At 43.4% G+C, this 22,008-nt stretch overlaps 1 protein-coding gene across 1 annotated transcript in view; it reads right to left on the bottom strand.

Moving 5' to 3' along the window:
- EXOC4 (exocyst complex component 4) overlaps nucleotides 1-22,008 on the bottom strand; it is a 380,738-nt gene that overhangs the window by 153,706 nt on the left and 205,024 nt on the right. The window contains exon 10 of the mRNA XM_082238790.1: nucleotides 21,575-21,671. Coding sequence (XP_082094916.1) covers nucleotides 21,575-21,671 — 97 coding nt within the window. The remainder of the gene's footprint in view (nucleotides 1-21,574; nucleotides 21,672-22,008) is intronic.

Below are 22,008 nucleotides of genomic sequence, written 5' to 3'. Positions count from 1 at the left end.
TCCTAGTCTCTTCCTCTGAATGTCGAAACTATGGAAATTCCTGAGATGAATGGCAATATTGGATGCTTTTTATTTTAAAAAAATCAAGTCACAAGGGCCCAAAGGCTACCCATGCCAAGAGAAAAGGAAGATAATTGGGTTGTGTCCTTTCCAACATTTGTTTTATTCAGAAATGTGTCAGATCACACTCTCTGTTTTGTATGCAATTCAGAAGGTACTATGTATATTAATGCCAATACCTCCTGGCACATGGATTCTCACCAAGAACATTGCTATTCCCTGGGTTGCCTCTACATTTGATATACAAAGCCATTCCAGACTTACAAACATAATGAGGAGGAAAATAAAGTTCCCATTATTAAGCCTATCGAACAGCCCCTGTGATATCAGCTTTGGAGAGACAATTAATGGCAAGCCAGCTGGTCAAGGGCCCATGCCAGAAGGTCAAGCATTATCTCAACGGTGCTGCCATCCTCACAGCACATGTAGCACCCAAGAAGTTCAGATGCAGCATTGAAAAATCCTCACTTTTCATGCCTTGCCTATTCCAGATTAAGTGGGGGGAAGTACTGAAAGTAGCAGCAGCCAACACCAGAAGCTTCAGAGTGCGCATGCAAGAATAGGTTGATCATGGCGCGATTCAGCCACCTGCCAGCATCCAGCTCCTGGCAGTTAGAGGATTGTCACTCAGCTATCTGAACATGAATCTGAAGGTGCCATAAATGTCAAAGAACAATGTCGTTTTGACCTTTGCAGAAGGAACATCATATTCACTGCTTTGTGACAGACACACCCTGAGGGCAATATGGAAAACCTCATATTGACAAATGTCAAACAAATCTTGGGGCATGTAATATCAGTACTCACCATTTCAGAAGTGAAATGAGCAACTGTCTACTTCTAATGTTCTACAAGGGAAGGCAACCCCAACCCACAGAAGTCCCACAAAACTCTTGGTAAACCACTGTGACCAGAAGCTATACTTTGGATCCTAATGTCAGCTGACCAACAAGGAGGCACGCTGGAACAGGGCCACTGGTGCAAAAGATGGCGACTGTAGAAAGAATGACAGAAGTACCCAAAGAGTGCACAACTTTCAGAAGAATGTTTATTTCAGAGATGGAGGCCAAACCAACCAGAAGTCACTCCAGCCTTCAAGTTAGTGTAACGAGAAACCCCAGTCCAGCCCAACAGGAGCCAAGGAAACAAGAACTACAAGGCTGTTACTTTATATTTGAGTGTCTAATGGACTCATATAGATAGGTAACTAAAAATAAGTTACCCATATAAGCTACCCACGCTTTGGATGCAGATCATGTAAATGCAGAATCCATGCAAAACTGAGCCTGGGGTACTGAAAGCACAAAGCTCAGTTCCTGTGGAAGGACATGAATAAAGAAGACTTCCATTCTTTCACCAGCTTTGCAGACTTTTACTTTCTCATTCTTTTTATTTTTATTATTTTAAGGGTTGAGCAAATTCTTTCAGACATGTGGGGAAGCAAGCAAGATACAGAGACTGGTGTGGAGAGAGACACAAGTGGACAGCAACATCATAAGCAGTGGCGATCAATTCCGGATTCAATGTACTGCTTTATATTTGACAAGCACTCAAGTGGAGAGTGGGAAACATAACTTGAAATGAAGTTACTATAAAGGCCTCAGAGGCAGGAGTGCCCCAAACTGATGGTCTTCCCAGCACACACAGCAGCTGCACTCTCCAAGTGGCCTGAGGAGGGGGCAGAGGCTTCTCTCTCTCCTCCTGCCATGAACTGACCACATTCGTGCCTCAAAGGGCTGCGCTCTATTCATCTCTGAGCAACATGGACTTCTTGGCAGACCCCAAGTGTCACCATGTAAAGGCTTTCCAACAACTCAGTGCGAAGCCCCTCTGGGCCAATGACCATCCCAGCATGCTGCTCAAGCGACAGGCCCTCTAACCACAGAAGCTCACGACGTCCTTTCCCCTCCAATGCCTTATTTTTCAGGAGGCATCACTACGGAGCTTGCCAAAGGGAGAGGACCTGCCAGGCTGAACTACAAAATTTGAACAGCTAATGCCCTGTGACATGCTGGGCTTGTGTGCAGAGGATTCTCATGGAAAGCGAGGATGTCCCCACCACCATCACCACTTGGTTATGATAAGGATATTTTTTTTAAAGTTAAAGCCCCCAACCTGCAGAAAAAATCAGTCCAAGGTCAGGCTCAAAGTTATTTGTGCGTGCTTCTTTCGTTCTTTTTTCCCTTAGCTAGATTCATCTTGGTGGTTCAACCGTTTCTGGATAGAACTAAACTATACACAGGAAAGTAACCAAGATAACGGCTACAGAAGAGGAGCAAAGATTTGGTTGGCAGTGGCTTTAGGGTCCAGTCCGTGTCCTGCATGACTTGCCCTCTGCCTTTCTGGTTCTGACACCAGTCTGTAAACAAGAAATCCCGATAATGAGGGTGAGGAATGAATCACACTAACAAGCCGCACTCAGCAGAGGTGCATCCAACAGTTCTGAGGATTTCTAACCAAATGAAACTGCAGAAGCACAGTTCCTTGTGTCCTTGTTTTGTCTCAGACGAGTGACACCAAAATATCGTAAGCAAGGGAAACATTTTCACTGTTGGCAAAATGAAAAACTTCAGAGCCACAGACACCCAGCTGCAGTCGCCTAGGCATTAAGGTTGATTGTCCCAGTTACTTCAACTCGACAAAGAGGGCCATTCCACAAGGGTGCCCCGATGAAGGTCTCTGAAGTGACAATCCCAAACAGTTCTGACAGCTTGACTTTTGTTGGCATTGAGCTGCTGGGACTTGCCATGAAACACAGGGAAAGCTGCCGCAAATGTCCTCAGGTGACACTGACATGCCCTTATGCAGGGCTCACTATCTCATGCCGGCTCCAGCTGGAGCAGGATTCATGCCTGTTAGGCTCTGTACATATCTGTACTGTCAAGTCCTTGCTCTCCTGGTTTCAAAGATGGAAGGGTAGGGGAAAGAAGGGTGTGGTGGATGGACTTTCACAATTATTTCCTAAAAGGATTCAGTGCTGCAGTTTGGGGAAAAAAGGTCTTGACTTAATATCACGTTTGTTGTGGCCCAGGTAGGGGATAGTGGAGTGGAAGAAGTAGGAACATTCAAATTCAGACATTTACTTATTTATTTATGGCATTTAGATGCCAACCCAATAAAAAAAGAGGAAGCTGACAATAAAAATTAAAATAGGTTCTCAGACTGTGGTACGTGCCTTTCAGGTGGTCCACGATGTGTCTGAATTACATATTCATATTGATTTTTAATTGTATTTTCATTGATTCTTTTATTTCTCATATTGTATTTTATTGTGTTCTGCTTAGATTTCATATTGAATTCCGATTGCTATGCAATAAAATACAATATTAGAAATAAAGGAAGCAACAAAAATACAATTTAAAATTACACAACATCTAGCACAGCACACTACAGATGCTACAACTGGCAGAGGTCCACCATGATTCTCAGCACTTTTCAAGTGATCCAAGGGCACCGGGGGGGGGGGGAGTTTTAGGAGAGTCCACCACCTCTCACGGGAGTCTGATACACTGTCAAACAGCTCTTACCATCAGAAGGTTCTTCCTGATGTTTAATTGGAATCTCCTTTATTACAACTTGAATCCATTGGTTCCGGTCCTAGCCTCCAGAGCAGGAAAAAGCAAGATTGTTCCATCTTCCATGTGACAGCCTTTCAGATATTTGAAGACTGATATCACGCCTACTCCCAATCTCTTCTTTACCAAGCTAAACATACACATTTTCAGATCCCTGATAATCTCAGTTGCCCTCTGCTGAACATGTTCCAGCTTGTCAATATCCTTCTTAAATTGGGGTGCCCAGAACAGGACTGTCATTAATAAAACAAAAAAACCAAAGATTTTTTGAAAAGCAAAAAAAGCTAAATCAAGGAGAATGTTAAAAGTTATTGAAAGCATGAAAAGCCACCTAAAAGCTGTTATCTTCGCTTGGTGCCAAAGTTACAACTGTCCACACCCAACAGACTTGTTAGGAGAAGGCATTCCACAGCAGATGCCACCATGAAAAAGGGCTCCATCCCATGGTGCTACTGAACAAACCTCTCCTAATCATGGAATGGTAACCTTAAGAGCTTGGGCAGGCAAATAAGGGAGATATGCTCCTTCAAATGGGTTGATATGGCAAAGAACTTGGAGGTGAGGTTTAACAAGAAAATTGAAATCTATAGAATAAAGGGAGTTGGAAAGAAGGTAGAAAGCTAAACTAATGAAAAGAGAGGTTGCCTATTTTTATTTATAAATAAGGAGCCCATAGTGTATATGACAAGGATTAAAAAATAAGAATAAAAGCATGAGGCAAAAAGTGCTCTCTGGTCCTTGCACAGCTTCTGTCCATGCCTGCACAAGGGAGGACAGATCCTGATGCAGCTTTCAAGGAAATAACAACTTCCTTTCCTCTACTGTTGTCTGGAAAGGCCCTTAGCACAGTCTTTTAAATGAATTTCTTCCAAAGACGACTTTTCATTCAATGCAACCATGCTTCTTCTGTTCAAGATAAACGTGGCCGGGGGAGGGGGCCGGGGCTGCAATTGTGAAGCTTAACGGCAGTGCATGATAAATAAAAAGAGGGAAAGTTGCTTCTAGGTTGAAGCTGGCCTTTTCGTGGAGGTGAAGTGCGAGCAGGAAATCTTCTCCTATTCCCCTCCCTCCGCAAACCTTACAAAAGTTGGGTGAATTTCAAAACTTTCCCATTGTGCACCAGGGTGTTTTGATCTTCTGCGCTGTGATCTCTTCGTTTGCTCGGGCCCTAACTAGACCAGGGATCTCAGAAAATGCTGCCAGTCACTTTCATCAAAATGAAACCTGGCAGAAGAGCGAGTTTTACCTGGAGCTCTGGAGACCTATTAGGGGAAAACTGGACCTGGCAGTTCTTTGGATCTTTTTCTCCCCTCTCACAACACTTGAGTGTTATTTCCAGAGGGCTTTAAAGTGGCTTTTCATAATCACACTAATGATATTGACAGAGCATTCTGCCTGTTTTATCCACAATTTCAGCACTGCAAGGATACTAAAGATTTCCCAGGAACCCAGGCCAAAGCTTGGCCTCATTACTCAACAATGCTATATCATTGCTAACAGCAGCCAGGGCTGCTGCACTGCAATGTAGGGTACACTATCAAGTTTAAATTGGCTGGTGGGTCATACTAGAATTGTCAACTAACTAGGAAAGAGAATAAGAAGGGAGGGAAGGGGGGGGGAGACAGCAAAAACATTATTATTATTATTATTATTAGTAGTAGTAGTAGTAGTAGTAGTAGTAGTATACTTAGTATACTTAGTATACTTATTATTGTTTGATATTGTTGCTGCTGCTCCTGCCACCAGAATTTTGAGGGGTATCCAAGGTTATTTGATTCAGCATTATCATCCCCATCTAGTACAGTGGTACCTCTGGTTGCATACTTAATTCGTTCCGGAGATCTGTTCTTAACCTGAAGCGCCACTTTAGCTAATGGGGCCTCCCGCTGCCACCGCGCAATTTCTGTTCTCATCCTGAAGCAAAGTTCTTAACCCGAGGTAATATTTCTGGGTTAGCGGAGTCTGTAACCTGAAGCGTATGTAACCTGAAGCGTCTGTAACCCAAGGTACCACTATATATGTGTTTGAAGTGTGCAACCACACATCGTTTAGCCCGGACACTGAGATCCAGCGCCAAGGGCCTTCTGGCGGTTCCCTCATTGCGAGAAGTGAGGTTACAGGGAACCAGACAGAGGGCTTTCGCGGTAGTGGCACCCGCCCTGTGGAACGCCCTCCCTTCAGATATGAAGGAAATAAGCAGCTATCTTCTCTTTAAAAGACATCTGAAGGCAGCCCTGTTTAGGGAAGTTTTTAATATTTAATGCTGTATTGTTTTTAACACTTGATTGGAAGCCGCCCAGAGTGGTTGGGGAAACTCAGCCAGATGGGCGGGGTATAAATAATATATTATTATTATTATTATTATTATTATTATTATTATTATTCACACACTAAAGAGCATTGATGGGCAAACTGAGCCATTTGGCTTGTGGCTAAGAGAGCTCTCTGACTAAAAATGGAGAAAATCGTAGGGTTATTTCTGAGCCTTTTTTAAAACCCCACCCCACAGTGGTGTTTGTGGCAACAGCAGATAGATCCAGCCTTCATCCTTGGCATGTGAGCCATCATGACTGTATTTCCCAGGGCATGTGGGCTGGCTGCTGCTGTAGGAAAGGAAGGGATTAAAGACCTATCTACCACTGCCACTGCAGCGAAGTACAGGGGAGGCAAATTAACTGGGGTGGGTGATAGCTCAAAAGAGATGGGTAAAGAGGGGAAGTCAAGGTTGTAAGCAGAGGATGAATGAAAGCCCTTACTTGGGAAGCAGAGTGAGGAGAGGCCTATGTTTTGGGAAGGGGGCAGAGAGGTAAGAAGGGATCAAGCTGCAGTCAAGAATGCTGCAGGGTTTGGATCTCACTTATTCAAACAGTGAGGCAGATACATATTGTTATTTCTGCATGCAAGGAGCAAACTTCCCCACAGTCACAATACAAATGGCACTTTTGCTGTGTTCTCCCCCAGCAGGACACTCACTCGATAAGAGGCTTTCTACGAAAAGCCAATATAAAAACTTAATAGAAGATGCTCTTCCATAGTTTAAAAGGCATCCCGGAGCACCCACTTCATTAGTTCTAAGTGCTGTTCTAGGAAGTAGCACTTAAGATGTTATTCTTTAAAATAAAAAAGTGACACTCCTGCATCCCTCTGTCTCATTTATTTCACGGTATTTGCAGAGAGCAGAAAGTCAAAAGCAATACTGCAAACCAAACAATATAAATAAGTCTAAATCACTGACATTAAACTGTGCTCCTTGGCTTTTACAACACAGAGTCGCCACTATCAAGCGGCACAATTGAATTTAAAGGTTCATTTCACAAATTAAATCTTGGCTGTGTCGTACAGGCCAGACTTCCTACAGAAGCGAAAACAGTTTATTGGTGGTCACGGTCCTTCACCGACAGCGTGATTCTCTGGGAATGCTTTTCATAAAGAGCTACCACCTCTTTCAAGAAGTTAAAATGGAATCGTCAGGATTTGGGCCACAGCCGGTCAGAAACCTCTCACATGAATCCCACTGAAATGAATGAGAGCGGGACAAAGGGCACATCATATTATTTCAGTGGCTACTTAGGAAGTTGCCCCATGGTCTCTGGTCTCTCTAGTTCAGTACTGTCTACACTGACTGGCAGCACCTCCCCAGGGTACTCTCCCAGCGCTACCTGGAGATGCCCAGGATTAAGATGCTTCACCAATGAGCAATGGCCATCCTCCATTAAGACACATTCCTGCTGAACTATGCTCCCTTTCCTTGGAAGGTAAGTCCAGAAGTACAGTAAAATTCCCTGCCAGTTTGATCCTACAATCCTAGTTTTTGACCACATTTCTCCCCATCCGGAGAGAAGTATTATTAAACCGCACAAATAAAGGAAAAAGGCAGGCAGGCCTAGCTTGGTGGTTAAACATGAAAATATATTTATTTACATATATAAAGGAGCAGGGATAGCAGCTATTAACTACACACGTTTACAAGAACTATCCAATGGCAATTTAATCCACAAGCCTTTAAGATAAGATGATATATTAAACACAAACATGTTTTTTATCTTGCTTTAAGATTCCCTAAATGCTTTTTTATTCCTCCCAGGCTAAAAAAGGCTTGGGGAATGTCCCATAATGGGGCACTTAGTCAAAATGCTAGTGGGTGTCAACTTTTTTTATCTGGTAAGCAGCATAAAATACTCCTTGTACCAAAATCTAAGCCTCCTAAACATAGTTTTTGAAGAGCAGCAATCTCCAGATCCAAAGCAGGTTATTTTTTTTAATGCTCAGGCTCCAACTTTGTCAGGTGGGGTTAGGTCCTTCAAAGACGTAAGTGTGCTCGGCGCGCCTTATTTATTGCTCCCTTCCTTGGTCCTCAACCTTTCATATGCATCTGTAGGGATCTGCTCTTAATTTTTTTTTTTTAAGAATATGCTCATTTTAAAATCTTTTAACCAATGAATGTTTCCATCCCAAAATTCTAATCTGATACCTCCAATGCTATCGTTGTATGACTGTCAACCAATTGTTAAATGCAAAGAAAGGTAAAGGGACCCCTGACCATTAGGTCCAGTCGTGGCCGACTCTGGGGTTGCGGCGCTCATCTCGCTTTATTGGCCGAGGGAGCTGGCGTACAGCTTCCGGGTCATGTGGCCAGTATGACTAAGCCGCTTCTGGCGAACCAGAGCAGTGCATGGAAATGCCGTTTACCTTCCTGCCGGAGCGGTACCTATTTATCTACATGCACTTTGACGTGCTTCCAACTGCTAGATTGGCAGGAGCAGGGACCGAGCAACGGGAGCTCATCCCATTGCGGGGATTCGAACCGCCAACCTTCTGATCAGCAAGTCCTAGGCTCTGTGGTTTAACCCACAGCGCCACCCGTGTCTCTTAAATGCAAGTACACTTACACAAAATGATTCCAACCATTCTCAACGGCACACCTTTTATACAGTTGCTCTGTGTACCCATTCAGCATTCAGCCCAGAAACATCAACTGGCTCAAATAGCTGCATTCAGATTGTTGGCTGGGGCTGGTTATATATGGAGCATATGACTTCCTTCCTAGAGCAGCCCCACTGGCTACTGCTCTGTTTCTAGACACAGTTCAAAGTGCTGGACATCACCTATAAAACCCTACATGGCTTAGGTCCAAGCCATCTGAAAGATTGTATTCCCTCATATGAACTTGCATGGCTTTTGAGATCTTCAGGGGAAGTCCTGCCACCCTCACAGGCACACTTGGTGGGGATGAGGGAGAGGGCCTTCTTGGTGGCTGCCCCAAGACCTCAGAACTCCCTCCTTAGAGAAGCTAGTCTGGCTCCCTCCTTGCTGTCCTTCTGCCAGCAGGTGAAAACTTTATTGGTTCCAACAGGCTTTTGGGAACTGACTGCTTGTAATTAAAGAGATGGCGCCATGCTGTTTTTTTATTGTGATTACTGGTATGTTTTAAAACAGATTTTATATATGTATATATTCTTAATTCTATCAATATTCAATTGTATTTTAATGATTGATCGTTCTATGTTTTTAGTGGTTATTGTTTTAATCTGTAAGCTGCCTTCAGTCACCATCTGGGGGAAAAGTGGTGTATTATTATTATTTATTAACATTATGATTATTACATAACAATAGTAGTAGTAGTAGTAGTAGTAGTAGTAGTAGTAGTAATCTACAACTTTCCTAAGCAATGTAAGGTGAACTGGGAAAATGGCACAAACAAGCAGTGAATGGGTGTCTTCTTGCCACTTGGTTCCAACGATTGAACACAATGCAGAGGCATTCATCACTGCCAAGAGGCTTTTGAGTCTAGAAATTTTTCCTAATGTTGTATGAAACCTGCAGCTTCAGTTCCTCAGTCAAAAGCTTCAGCAAAAAAAATTACCCTGCTCTTTACATAGCTGGGCCCCAAAGCATTTATGCACCCAGCATGATGTTAGAAATTGCATGCTGTGCGGGTGTTTTGACACCTTTCATCTCATCACTTCGATACATTCATTAATTAAGACTTAGCTCAACAGTATAATGCAGCAGGCACTGCTGGCCTGGCCCAGACACCGTAACCGTCATCTTGCTACTTTGTATATGTAGACCTAATTAGGTGATGTATAATTTCGGAAACACGAGAGAGGAGGTAAATCATGTTAGTTAAATCATGCTAGTTACCATTAGATGAAGTTGTAAACAGGGGTCAATTGTCAATAACGTTCTTGCACCCACCCTGACTTGTGTTCCTCACTTTACATTGAAAGGAGAGTTAAAATGAGATAAAATGTTTGTTCTAAATCAGAATCCTGCCTCCCAATAGCACCAAAAATAAGGGGGATGGGACTAACTGCAGGAAAAGAGCAATGCCAGGTAAATGACTGAGAGAAAATAGAAAGCGATATCAGAAGTGAAGTCCCTTCGGTGAGGAGTCTGTAAGAGAAATTTATACAGATTCAACTGAAGGAATGGGTCTCCCAAACCCAAAACTGACTGTGCAGGCAGTTTGAAACTGCGCCAAAATCCCTATTTTTCCTTAGCTAAAATGCTTTAACTTGAGCTCTTGAGCCAAAACCCAGCTGTATAAATAAGTGCTCAAACTCTCTCCCTTATCAGTCCATGAAGGCTGGTAATGATGGATGGCTTTGTCCATTCCAAAGTGGAACAGGGATGACACTCTGGGCCTTATCTTACATCCTGACCACAAAGACCACAAGACGCACAGACCTAGTCCGGGAACAGTGCCAGAGTGTTTTCTTGGAGTTGGTGACCTCTTGCTCCAAGATAAGAGTATAAGAACAGGAATATCCTTTTATGGTCAGAAGTACAGGAAGGAATACCTTTTATGGTTAAGAATACCGGAGCAGGAACATATGTGATGTCAACCTGCATGTATAGGCTGACGTGGTTGGATTCCTAGGGAAGGAGGGAGAGGGTGCCTGGAGGATATATATACCGCATGAAATTTCTCATTTCTTTGGACTTGCTGTGGACTGACCACGCAGGTGCCTTTCTGTTGTTCCGGAGAGCAGAAATAAAGAACTCTTTCTCTGAACCAACCCTCGGTGTCATTTGACTTCCTTCCTCCTGTCTGGGAGCAACGCAGACCCAATCGCTGAACTCCAATAAGGCTACACAACAAATCCCTAGCTTTAAAAGGGCAATACCTATGCACACTTTAAATAAAGCACCTTCTCACAGAACATCATTGTGATAATAGAACATGATGCTGGGAAATCTGGACCACTATGGGACTTGTAGTGCCAAAAAGATACCTATGCATCCAAATAAGTATAATCAGAGTTCTAAGAACATTGTTCAGGGTGAATAAAACTTCTTTTGCTAACGGTGGTTGGTCTTTTGATAAATGCTTCACCACTGTGGAATGTCAACCTTCACATCCAAATCAAGCATTTAACAAAAGTTTTTTGCAGTGCTCCATTTGTAAGCCTATGAAACAATTCTTGATTTTTCATTATGCAAGATCTGGAAATATCTGACCAATATATCTATAGGGTTTTATAGGGGACTGGTACCTCTGGTGTGGGACACACTGTGCTCTTTCTGGGATAGTCCGTCCACCTTTGGTCCCCACCCTGCACTCAAATCTCAACTGTGACTCCTAAAAGCTGTCAGCATGAGACAGCAGCCAATAATCTGTATGATGGGTATACCCTACTGGAAAAGATTACTGGTGATGGTGGTGAGGTGACTCCTTGGAAAGATCTCTCGCTAATTTTCTAAATGGCCATATGGGAAATCCAACAATTTTATATTTCCGTTTGAAATAAGGGCTTTTCTATATGGTTACTTTCAACATGAAGGATTTACTCTCAACATGAAGGATTTATAGATGACCTGAGCATAAGCTTGAGGAACATCAGATTTCCTACCAGAAAGAAATCGTTTTTATATTCTTTCTTTTTTCAAAAGGGTTAAGCTCAGGGACTTCTCTGCAAAATGCTTCAGAAAGAAAAACTAGCCACGCACTGCAACCTCAATTGTTTTCTGGTGGCTGGTGCACCATGTCGGAACACTCTACATTTCTGAGCTACCAGGCAAGACTTTGAATGCCACATATGACTGTCAGGCACTCGTATTATCGGATGTGTCAAAATGTGTATATTGTTTAGTTCTGCACCAAGTTTGTTTGGGGAGAGAGCTGGAGAGAGAGGGGACCGATGACAGGCTGTCTTGATTTATAGAGCAGACAAAACATCTTTGCAAAATCCAAACTTGACTGATCAGATGTAGCACCTTCCCTGACAAGATGGGAACAAGACAAATGCATCACACAGGAAAGGGGATTTTGTTTCTGCTGCTTCCAGGTGCTCGTGTGTCAGCGGAAGGAAGGGGAGCTTTATTGGCTGTCGGAGGAAATGAACAGCCTCACCTGAAGGATTTTCATAAGCTGTCACCTCTAATAAGGCATGTGCAACAAGATTGTCAGCTCTCATAAAGCATTAACAATGGCACACAAATGAACACAGTGGCCTGGTTTGCACATCACATTAATCCATAGCTTGTTTTTAACTATGGTTTAATGTGGCACATGAAGCAGGCCATACACTGATTGTACAATGAGCTGTTTCTTAAATTGTCCTTTATAATTCGGTTATATACAGCACAGAATTTTGGAGACCCAGAAGAAAAAGTAAACAAAAGTATAGATGATCCAGTTCTAACATCTGTTGCTCCCTCCCATAGACTGTCTAAACTTTCATGTGGGGCTGCAATTGGGAGTCAGATGGAAGCATTAAACATGGGCCCTTTGCAACGTTCTGTCTACTATTGCAAGGGCTCTAAAGCTAGTGGACAGGTAAGTTTTAATGTTGTGCAACTGTTCTGCTAACAGAAACTCACTGCACAACAGATTGTGCAATCTACTGTGCAACAAATTCACCAATAACGTGCCTCTGTGTTATCTTGTGCAACAGCTTTCTGCGGGCACAAACTTTTTTGCCAGCAGAGCAAGTATAACACTATGCGACTTTAGCTTAGCAATAAATTAGATACAACCCCTTTTGAATGCACAGTTTATGTCATCATGGGACCTTTTGCTTTGTTTTGCACTAGTGATCATGAACCTTTTGTGTGTCCAATCCAGAGGCACCTGTTTGAACACTTGGTACCTTCCCCTGATCTTCTACAGAGAACCAGAACATTCCTGCAAGGAGAGACAGAAAGTGGGAGGTGGCTACATCCCCTGCTGGTGTGCATATGCCCCAGAGTGCCTACAATGGGTAAATATGGCCCTTGGATGAAAAAGGGTTAACCACCCCTGTCCTGAAGGCTCCAAATGAATTTAACCAATCCACACCAACCCAAAAGCTCCTAACACACAAACAATACTTAGAAGGTTTAATAGAAGTTTCTCACTGACTTTCAAAATCCAGTTCTAAGGTCTCAAAATCCCTCTGAGCACTCATCACTCAAGCTCTTCAGGGTAATGACCCTCTGTGACAACAGCACAGCTAAGCCAATGGCAGCAAGAGAGGCCATGACATCTCTGCATGCAGAGCCCCATTTACAGCATATGACCCCCCCCCAAAAAAAAACTCCCCACAGAACAACAGGAAGACTGAAGAAATAACAAAAGTCGCAGTTATTACAAATGGTTCACCGTCTGTAAAAAAAATAAAATTAATGCCCGGTGTGCTCTGAATCAGAGCAGAATCTCTGGCATGCAACCCCACCAATCACAAATACGGTCTTCATTTGCTATTACATCACTATGATGCAACAGAGGTTGCTCTGATCTCTCAAACAAAAACAAAACAAAAAAATCCATCAACATTTAATGAAGAAATAAGGGCAAGATATGTGGAATAGAAGCTGTCATTTTACATTTGGAGGACTCAGGTTCCCCCAAATGTAAAATATTGTGAATCTGATTGCCTAAAAGCAGTTCTGGGTCATTACAAAATGGAGCTTTCCAGCAGGCTAACACCCCTGAAGATGGCAGCTTCCTGCCACTCATTGAGTTTATCCAAGACAAGATATTGGTGGTTATTTAGCCTTCCCTCACTACATCAGAGGCAGAGATCCAAGAGTCGGTGATGGATGTACCACCGTCAGCTTTCCATCCAAGCAGTCTGTTGCCTGACAGATGCCGTCTCCTCCAAGACAGAGGAAAACTGGGGTGTCAGGCTCATTTAACTTCTCCACCCTTTTGTGACATACAAACAAAGTGATTTGGATAGAACTACTGCTTTCAGGCCAATAAGCCCCTTCACTCCTTTCCCTGCAACCATTTTTAATTGCTGCCTGATATTAATGAAGTGTGGCTGATACTGAGATATCCTAGCAGCCTTGGCACCCAGCATTCAAAGGATTAGGACTAACAGCATTTGCACAGTCTGAAACGCTATGATCTCCACCCCTCTCCCTCCTGTTTACAGCTCCTTCACTGCCTTCCCTCCACCAGCCTTGAGACTGCAGACATCTGTTATCCAATTGTCTGGTAATAAACATACTCCATAAAGCATATGTAAAATTATTATTACCCTGAAGAGCCAAGTGCCTTTCAAACGGCAGCTGAAACCAACAAAAGGAAAACTCATCGGTGGCGAACAAACGCTACACCCAGCTTGGTGGCCGGGCTGAGATTCCTTAGCCCACTCAGCAACTCACAGGATTTGGTCAACCTCGTTTCCTTCCCACCAATGGGAAATGTGCAACCATAGAGCAACACCACCCTCTGCCTAGAATACTAGCATCTGAGCAGATGTTGGCTTTCAATGGATGACAGAGACGGTGACCAAACTTCTTTCATAGTGCTAATTTTCATACTTCAGCACCTCCCACAATATCTAATCAAGGAAACATCATGTGTGTGTATTCCTCATCAGGCTGGGTGTCTAATTAGCTTTTCATAACTTTGTAAAAATCTATTCCCAGGAATCAACTCCTTTCAAAGAACCACTTGCCCGTTAGAAAATAATATCTGCTATTCATTTATTACATGCAAGTGAGCCCCATTAAGTGCTGGTAATTAATCTGGGCCTTTGTGCATTACACTTGTCCTGCTGGAAATTAGGCTGTCTACTTCAGAGCCAACACATCCCTCCACTCCCCATTTCTGGCTTGCTGTTCCCAATAAAAGGTTGAGAGATACAGCTTCAACGCTTTGTGTTCATTCATATGTTTACAGATGGGAGTGCTTGTGTTGACCTTATTCTCTAGCACAGGGCTTCCCAAACTGTGTTCTGTGTGGTCTGCGGGCTCCATGCAAGTGGTCCCCAATATGTTTGTGAAAATACAATGAATAACCATACAGCATATAGGACGGCACATTACAATTGCTACAACTGGCAGAAACAGTCTGCTGAGACTCTCAGCAATTTTCAAGTGGTCTATGGGGAAAAGGTTTGGGAACCTTTGCTCAAGCACCTATACCCAAGAACTGGTAAGCTAAGGATTGGGACCTGCAGGGTACCACGAGGATGAGGAGCACTGGCCATAGCAAGGCTGATATATCCTTGACATGCAGGGTTACTCACAAGTTGTTCCCAGTAATGTTAATGAGACAAACTGCCTAATATGTAGGGTTGAGATTGCAGTCTATATTGCACTAAAGTATCTCTGTGTTGAGTATCTGGCTGGCTACTGCTGAAAAACAACAATAACGGAGTAGATGGATCTTAGTTTCAAATCCATCAGAGACCTATGCTGCTGGTCATTTTTCATTTAGATGCTAGTTCTTAACAGGTCCCCTTTATTGGCTCCCCAGTTCTGGATTTCCAGCATTGTACCACTATTGTCGCCCTGCGGGGATAATTCCTTGCAATCTTGGGTGGATGTACTTTCAAGGATGGGTCCAGAAAATGGTCTAAGGCCCACCCCATTTCCCCCCAGCAGACCACCTGAAAACTGCTGATGGTTTTGTGTGGACCACAATGGCTTTTCTGCCTGTTCCAGCAATTGTAATGCACTGTGCCAGACGCTGTGTTATTGCTTCTTTTATTTCTTATGTTGTATTTTTATATGTTGTATTACATATAACGCAATATAATACATGTAATATAATTCTTATGCTGCATTACCATTTGCATCCCATAGAATTCTAGCTGTAATAAAATACTGTAGAAATAATATTAGAAGCAATGAAAATACAATTAAAATCAGCAGTGTCAGGAATGTTTGTGAACTACCCGTGCACATTCTGAAAATCACACACATAGAAAGTATGGCTTGTGTCTGTCTGCTAGTCCCCCTAGTCATTGGCTGAATTACTGTGATGTAACAACAGAAAGTTCACAAACACTCTAATTATTGAAAGGGCTTGGTTGCAGGAGATAAATAGCCCTGTTTGTTCCTTCAAAAAAAAATGTCACACCAGAGGAAGGAGGCAGAAAACATAGTGATTTCCCTGCTGAAATTTGTCACCACCCAAATCTACATTCTTACCCACAAGACAAGGATCCCTTCAGCCCTCTGTAGAACAGTCTTGAGCATCCATCTCAGCCTTTCCTAACGATGCAACACTTGGTCATTGCAGCACAGTAGCTGTAGGTGTGTCAGTCACAGAAAGAAGCCAGGTTTCTTGCCTTGATGGATACTGCACTGAAGACACCATTGTACTCTAAGCCTGTTCCTCTCTATCAGCCTCCACTACAAGGCTAGCCTGAGTAGGAGGGCTTCTGTTGTAAATCCATTTCTCCTCTCCCCCGCAGTTATTGATGTGCTACTTGGCAAGGGGGGGAAAGTAGGTTAAGATGTAGCAAATGCCATCTTTTTTCCTCCCCGTGTGACAAGCGTATTGTACAATGAGAAGAGATCTTTCCGTCGTAAATCTTGCCCTAACCGTTTTTATGACACACATTATTTCCACTGCCTACCCATCAAGCTGGTAATGAAACCAAAGTGTGTCATGAAAATTGCTATTCAAAATGTGTCATCTGTGTTTGACAGAGGCTGGGGCGGGGAGGAGGCGAAAAGGGGGGTGGGAGAAGAGAGAGGAAGTTTTCATTATGCCTTACACGCTTGTTGAATGTCAGCAATGAAGATAATATCTGATCGCCCATGACAAGCTGACAGAAACGCTAAAGATGAACAGCCAGAACTACACGCCGCGGTGAAGCGGTCACTTTGGAGAAAGCGTTTCCCTAACAGTCGTCTTTCCTGTCACAACGCGGTGGCTGATGATTTTATGAAATGCGCTCTAAGCCAGCAAGAGTTTATTGACATCAGAGTCATTAGCTGCAAGTACTTCACAAACACAAGGAATCTAAACAGATTGCTTGTCAACTGGTGTTGCTTCGTTGTTGTTTTTAACAAGGCACGTAGGTTTGCAAATCAACGCTTCCCTTGCTTTAAAAGCACTGAGGGGTGGGAGAAGGAGGAGGACCAAGCATGGTACTCTGCACTTTTAAATTCATGCAACAATTTTTTATTTATTTTTACAACAGGACCACTTGGGTGTAGCAACTCTGTGTGGCCAAGGAAGTCCCTGGAGCATTCTTTTTTTTCAGCCACGAACCTACTCAATGGCTGCAGACAGGCTCAACCTCACCTCACACCCAGTCCTGGCTCATCCTAGTGCTTGTTGTAAGCAGAAGTAAGATAATGCAATGTATGTGAACATTTTGGTGGTTTTTAAAATTAAGCATAAAGTGGACCATCACTGAATGGCAGGGTGCACACTTTGCATGCACAAGGTCCCCAGCATCTCCAATTAAAAAAGTATCAGGTAGCAGGTGATATGAAAGTCCTCTGCCCACGACCTTGGAGGTCCCCTGCTGTCTCTGTTACTAGCTTCAGAGCAGACCAAAAGAAAGTACTGTTTCAAACAATAAGAGCATGGGTAGGCATATTAAGGCCAAGGAGCCGGAGCCGGCCCAATCGCCTTCTCAACCTGGCCTGTGGACGGTCCGGTAATCAGCGTGTTTTTACATGAGTAGAATGTGTCCTTTTATTTAAAATGCATCTTTGGGTTATTTGTGGGGCATAGGAATTTGTTAATTCCCCCCCCCCCCAATATAGTCCGGCACCCCACAAGGTCTGAGGGACAGTGGACCGGCCACCTGCTGAAAAAGTTTGCTGAGCCCTGGTTAAGAGCATAGGAACAGCCCTGCTGAATCAGGCCAAAGGCCAGTCTAGTCCAGGATCCTGTTCTCACATTGACCAACCACAAGAAGGATGTGATTGCAATAGCAGCACGCTCTTCTCTAATTATTCCCATAAGCACCATTTCCTCTGCTCTGTTGTTCAGGTCATCACCCTGCCCTCCTTCAAGTTCTTTCACAAGACTCAGACTCTCATAGCCCAGCCCCTGAACCCATTTGACAGTGACTCTCAACTGGGGAGTCCAGATCACAGGAGAGCTGCTGCATCCAATATCATCTCTAAGGAAGGAACTTCCTAGGGATCTCCGAAGAGGAGAGTGTGTTGGTTGCATCTGGAAGTGCTGGGTCAAGCCTTTCAAGTGATGAGTCTCAAACCCTTGCCATGCTGGCCCACCAACCATTTAAGGCTATCAGTTCCCCATGAAATATCCAGGTGAGAAAGCAACAGGCACCAACTGAGGCTATCCAACAGCACCACCATGTGACTCCAAGCCTTTCAATTTCTCATAAGTTTCAGCTGCTTCAGCACTTGCAACTGTTCCAGATGCTGCTGCCACTGCAGCTGACTGTGGTACTATCCACCCTGCCACTCAAACACTTCATTATCTTGCTTGCATATGTCCTTGCCCTGTTCCACCTAATTGCAAGCTGTGCCCTCTTGCTGATGCCCATTCTCTTCATAGCCCTGGTCAATCATTTGCAATCCAGCCCTATCAAGGGGCTGCTGTACCAACCTCCGCCCAGAGGACATGTCTGCACTACAAACCTAACGTGCTCTCAGCGGTCATTGCTTTGCCACAGGAAATCCTGAAACTGCAATCCACGAGTTGGCTCTTTGGGAAGATTTCCCATTTCATTCATGCACATGGCTTATATCATAGAATCATAGAATCATAGAGTTGGAAGAGACCACAAGGGCCATCGAGTCCAACCCCCTATATATGTGAGCTCATGTATTTTTTATTGTTTAAGAACATTTTATCTACATCGATATAGAGTACATGATGAGTGTTAGATTTATGGCAAAGACTTTATATGGTTATGATGCATCATCCTTTTTGCATTGACCCATTCTTGCTTCTATCTTCATATCGTTGTGCAACTTTCCTGGGAACTTTGCAACAAATGCACTCTCTCTCTCGGCTTCTTAAAAACTCAATAGCTTTCTTTCCGGGTTTATTTGTCTGCTTGACCCCCTTTGGCGGCAAACAATGTAATTTATTATTGATCAAGAGTGGGGGAAAGTTTAGTTGTGGCTTGTAGCAAATTGTTTATCATTCACTGCCAGTTATGATTAATAAGCAGCGAGCAAATGCTGCAGCCGCTGCAAGGTAAGCTGATTTCTTGATAAACAGGTTTCAACTTTACAAGACTGCAAATGAAGGCCCCTCTGCCTTTGGAAGCAGTGTGTCAATTATTTAAATACGTTAGAAATTCTCAGCAGGAAAACTCATCAGGGGCTGCTGGAACCTGCAAATACCTGAGCTAAGTAAGGTGGAAATGGGAAGCTTATTAGAGCACCATTCAAGTTTAATCTCCCTCCTTCCATTTTCCAGTATGATGATTAATTTTATTTTTATCATCAATTACTAAGCAGCAGCAGGTTTGTTTCCCAGGTCAGTAAATAACAAATTTTGCCTTCTGATGTTGTTCTTGTGCTTTCCTCCCTGTTTTGTCCTATATCGCTTGCCTCCATTGCTTCTGTCATTATGCATTGTACTGGTACTGATCTGAAGTTCTGTTTGAAAGATTAGATTTATTCAAAACATGGATCTGGCACCCAATCCTGGCTTCCACTTTCAGGCACAAAAATCAGTGACAGAACTGCTCAAACCTGCCTTGCCTCTGTCTTCACCCAAAAGGAAAGCAGTGTCCAACCTGGTGATAACATAATAAACAGCAAGATGGGAGCTGAAGCCCAAGAAAGAAAGAGGTAGTAAGTAAGGGAACACCTAGCCACTTTAAACAAATTCAAATCTCCAGGACCTGATGAGCTGCATCCAAAGGTACTAAAGAAGCTTGTGGATGTAATTTCAGAGCCTCTGTCTATAATCTCCGGAGAAGCGGACACGGAGCAATGGATCCAAACTACAAGAAAGAAGATTCCACCTAAACATTAGGAAGAACTTCCTGACAGTAAGAGCTGTTCGACAGTGGAATTTGCTGCCAAGGAGTGTGGTGGAGTCTCCTACTTTGGAGGTCTTTAAGCAGAGGCTTGACAACCATATGTCAGGAGTGCTCTGATGGTGTTTCCTGCTTGGCAGGGGGTTGGACTCGATGGCCCTTGTGGTCTCTTCCAACTCTATGATTCTATGATTCTATGATTCTATGATTCTATGATTCTATGATTCTATGAGAATTCTTGGAGAACGGGTAAGGCCCCTGTGGACTGGAGGCTGGCAATGTCCCTATCTTCAAAAGTGGAGTGAGAAGATCTACCATATTTTTCACTCCATAAGACGCACTTTTCCCTCTTAAAAAGTAAGGGGAAATGTGTATGCATCTTATGGAGCGAATGCAGGCTGCGCAGATATCCCAGAAGCCAGAACAGCGAGAGGGAGCGCTGCGCACCGATCCCTCTTGCTCTTCTGGCTTCAGGGATAGCCACGCAAAGCCTCTTGAGCAAAGCAGGAGCGCTCCTCCCTTTTCGCTCAAGAGGCTTTGTGTTGCTTTCTTGTTTCTTGTTTTCCTTCTCTAAAAACAAGGTGCGCCTTATGGTCGGGTGCATCTTACAGAGCAAAAAATACGGTAACTGCTGACCAGTCAGCTTAATATTGATACCAGGAAAGGTCATAGGAACAGATAATTAAATAGTTGGGCTGTGAGCCCTTAGAAAAGGATGCACTGATTACTAAGACCCAGGATAGATTGCCATGCCAGACAAACCTCATTTCCTTTTTTTGATAAGAGTTACAAACGTGGTGGATCAAGGGACATAGCGTATCTTGATTTCAGGAAGGCTTTTGACTCCCCGTGATATTTTTGTGGAGACGCTTGTAAAATGTGGGCTGGATTGACTGGATTGATTTGTAGCTGGTTGACTGACCAAATCCAGAGAGTGCTCACTAATGGTTTCTCACCATCCTGGAAAAAAGTGACAAGTGCGTAGCTGCAGGGTTCTGTTCTGGCCTGTAGTTGTTCTACATCTTTATGAACAATTTAGATATTGAGGTATTGAGCAGATGCACATCTAATTTGTACATGACACCAAGCTGGGAGAGGTAGCCAATGCCACAGAACACAGAATCAGGATTCTAAATGACCTGGACAGATTGGAGAACTGGGCCAAAACTAACAAAGGAATTTCAATAGGAACAAATGTCAGATTCTTCACGATGTAGGTTAAAGTAGTTAAGAAAACTGAAGTGGGGTGCAGTTTTATGTGCATCCTGCCCTAGCCTCTCTGTTTGGTAAATTCTCTTGGCTTTAACATGGTTCATTTTACCCACACAGGTGTCAACCATAATTAATACTAGTCAGCCTATGCTTATATCCCAGGATTTTTTTGCCAGTCTGCCTAAATTGTTTGCAAAATAAAGTCTACTTCTGCTAGTTACGGAGAGGCGCAAGAAACCGAAGCATGATGAAGCATGGACCATCAGAAATCCTATTCAGCACACCCCCCGGCTTCTGAGATTTCAGCAGTGACTTCCTCCACACTGTCAAGACAATGTCACAGCTGTAATAAAGTAGATGCTTGACATTTTCTTCCTTTCCAGAGGAAACAGAGGGTCCCAAGATTCTGAATTCTATACACAATACGAAACAATAGTTTCACTGCACCATTGGGAACAGCCCAAAGCTTTGCTATAACAAACCAAACGTCTGAACACAGCCTAATAAATAGATGTATTTTTTCCATATTTACATTACACACACATGCTACACAAAGCAGTAGGATAGGGTTACCTCAGAAGCGGGTGAAAGATGACCGTGATATTTCGGGCTCCTGGCTTGCAGACAAACTTTGTCCCACCACCTTCTATCAAGTTGTCATCAGGACCTCCTTAAAAAGAAACACACAAAACATGGAAAAGTTTGTTTTCAGGAACTGCCCTCATGCTCATCTAAATTAGTCGACTTTTGCTCTGAATAAATGCCAGTCTGAGTAGGATCAGAATGTTGCAGTGTTCTAAGAACTGGATCTTCCCTAGCTTACTCCCTTCCCCTTTTTTTGGCTGCTGATATGCATGGGCAGATAGGCTGGTAACTTCTATGGAGTTACTTAGAAGACTGCACAAGTGAGAAGGAGTCACAGTCCAAGATAGGTGTTTCTTTCCCCTATGCAATACACAGCAACCCCAAGGTCCACCACTGTGAGCAAAACTCATGGAATCGTCAAA

This window comes from Podarcis vaucheri (assembly GCF_965113315.1).
Source record: "Podarcis vaucheri genome assembly, chromosome: 10".
Classification (NCBI taxonomy): domain Eukaryota; kingdom Metazoa; phylum Chordata; class Lepidosauria; order Squamata; family Lacertidae; genus Podarcis; species Podarcis vaucheri.
Note: the sequence above shows the minus strand (reverse complement) of the source record. Positions and strands in the feature narration are given on the sequence as shown.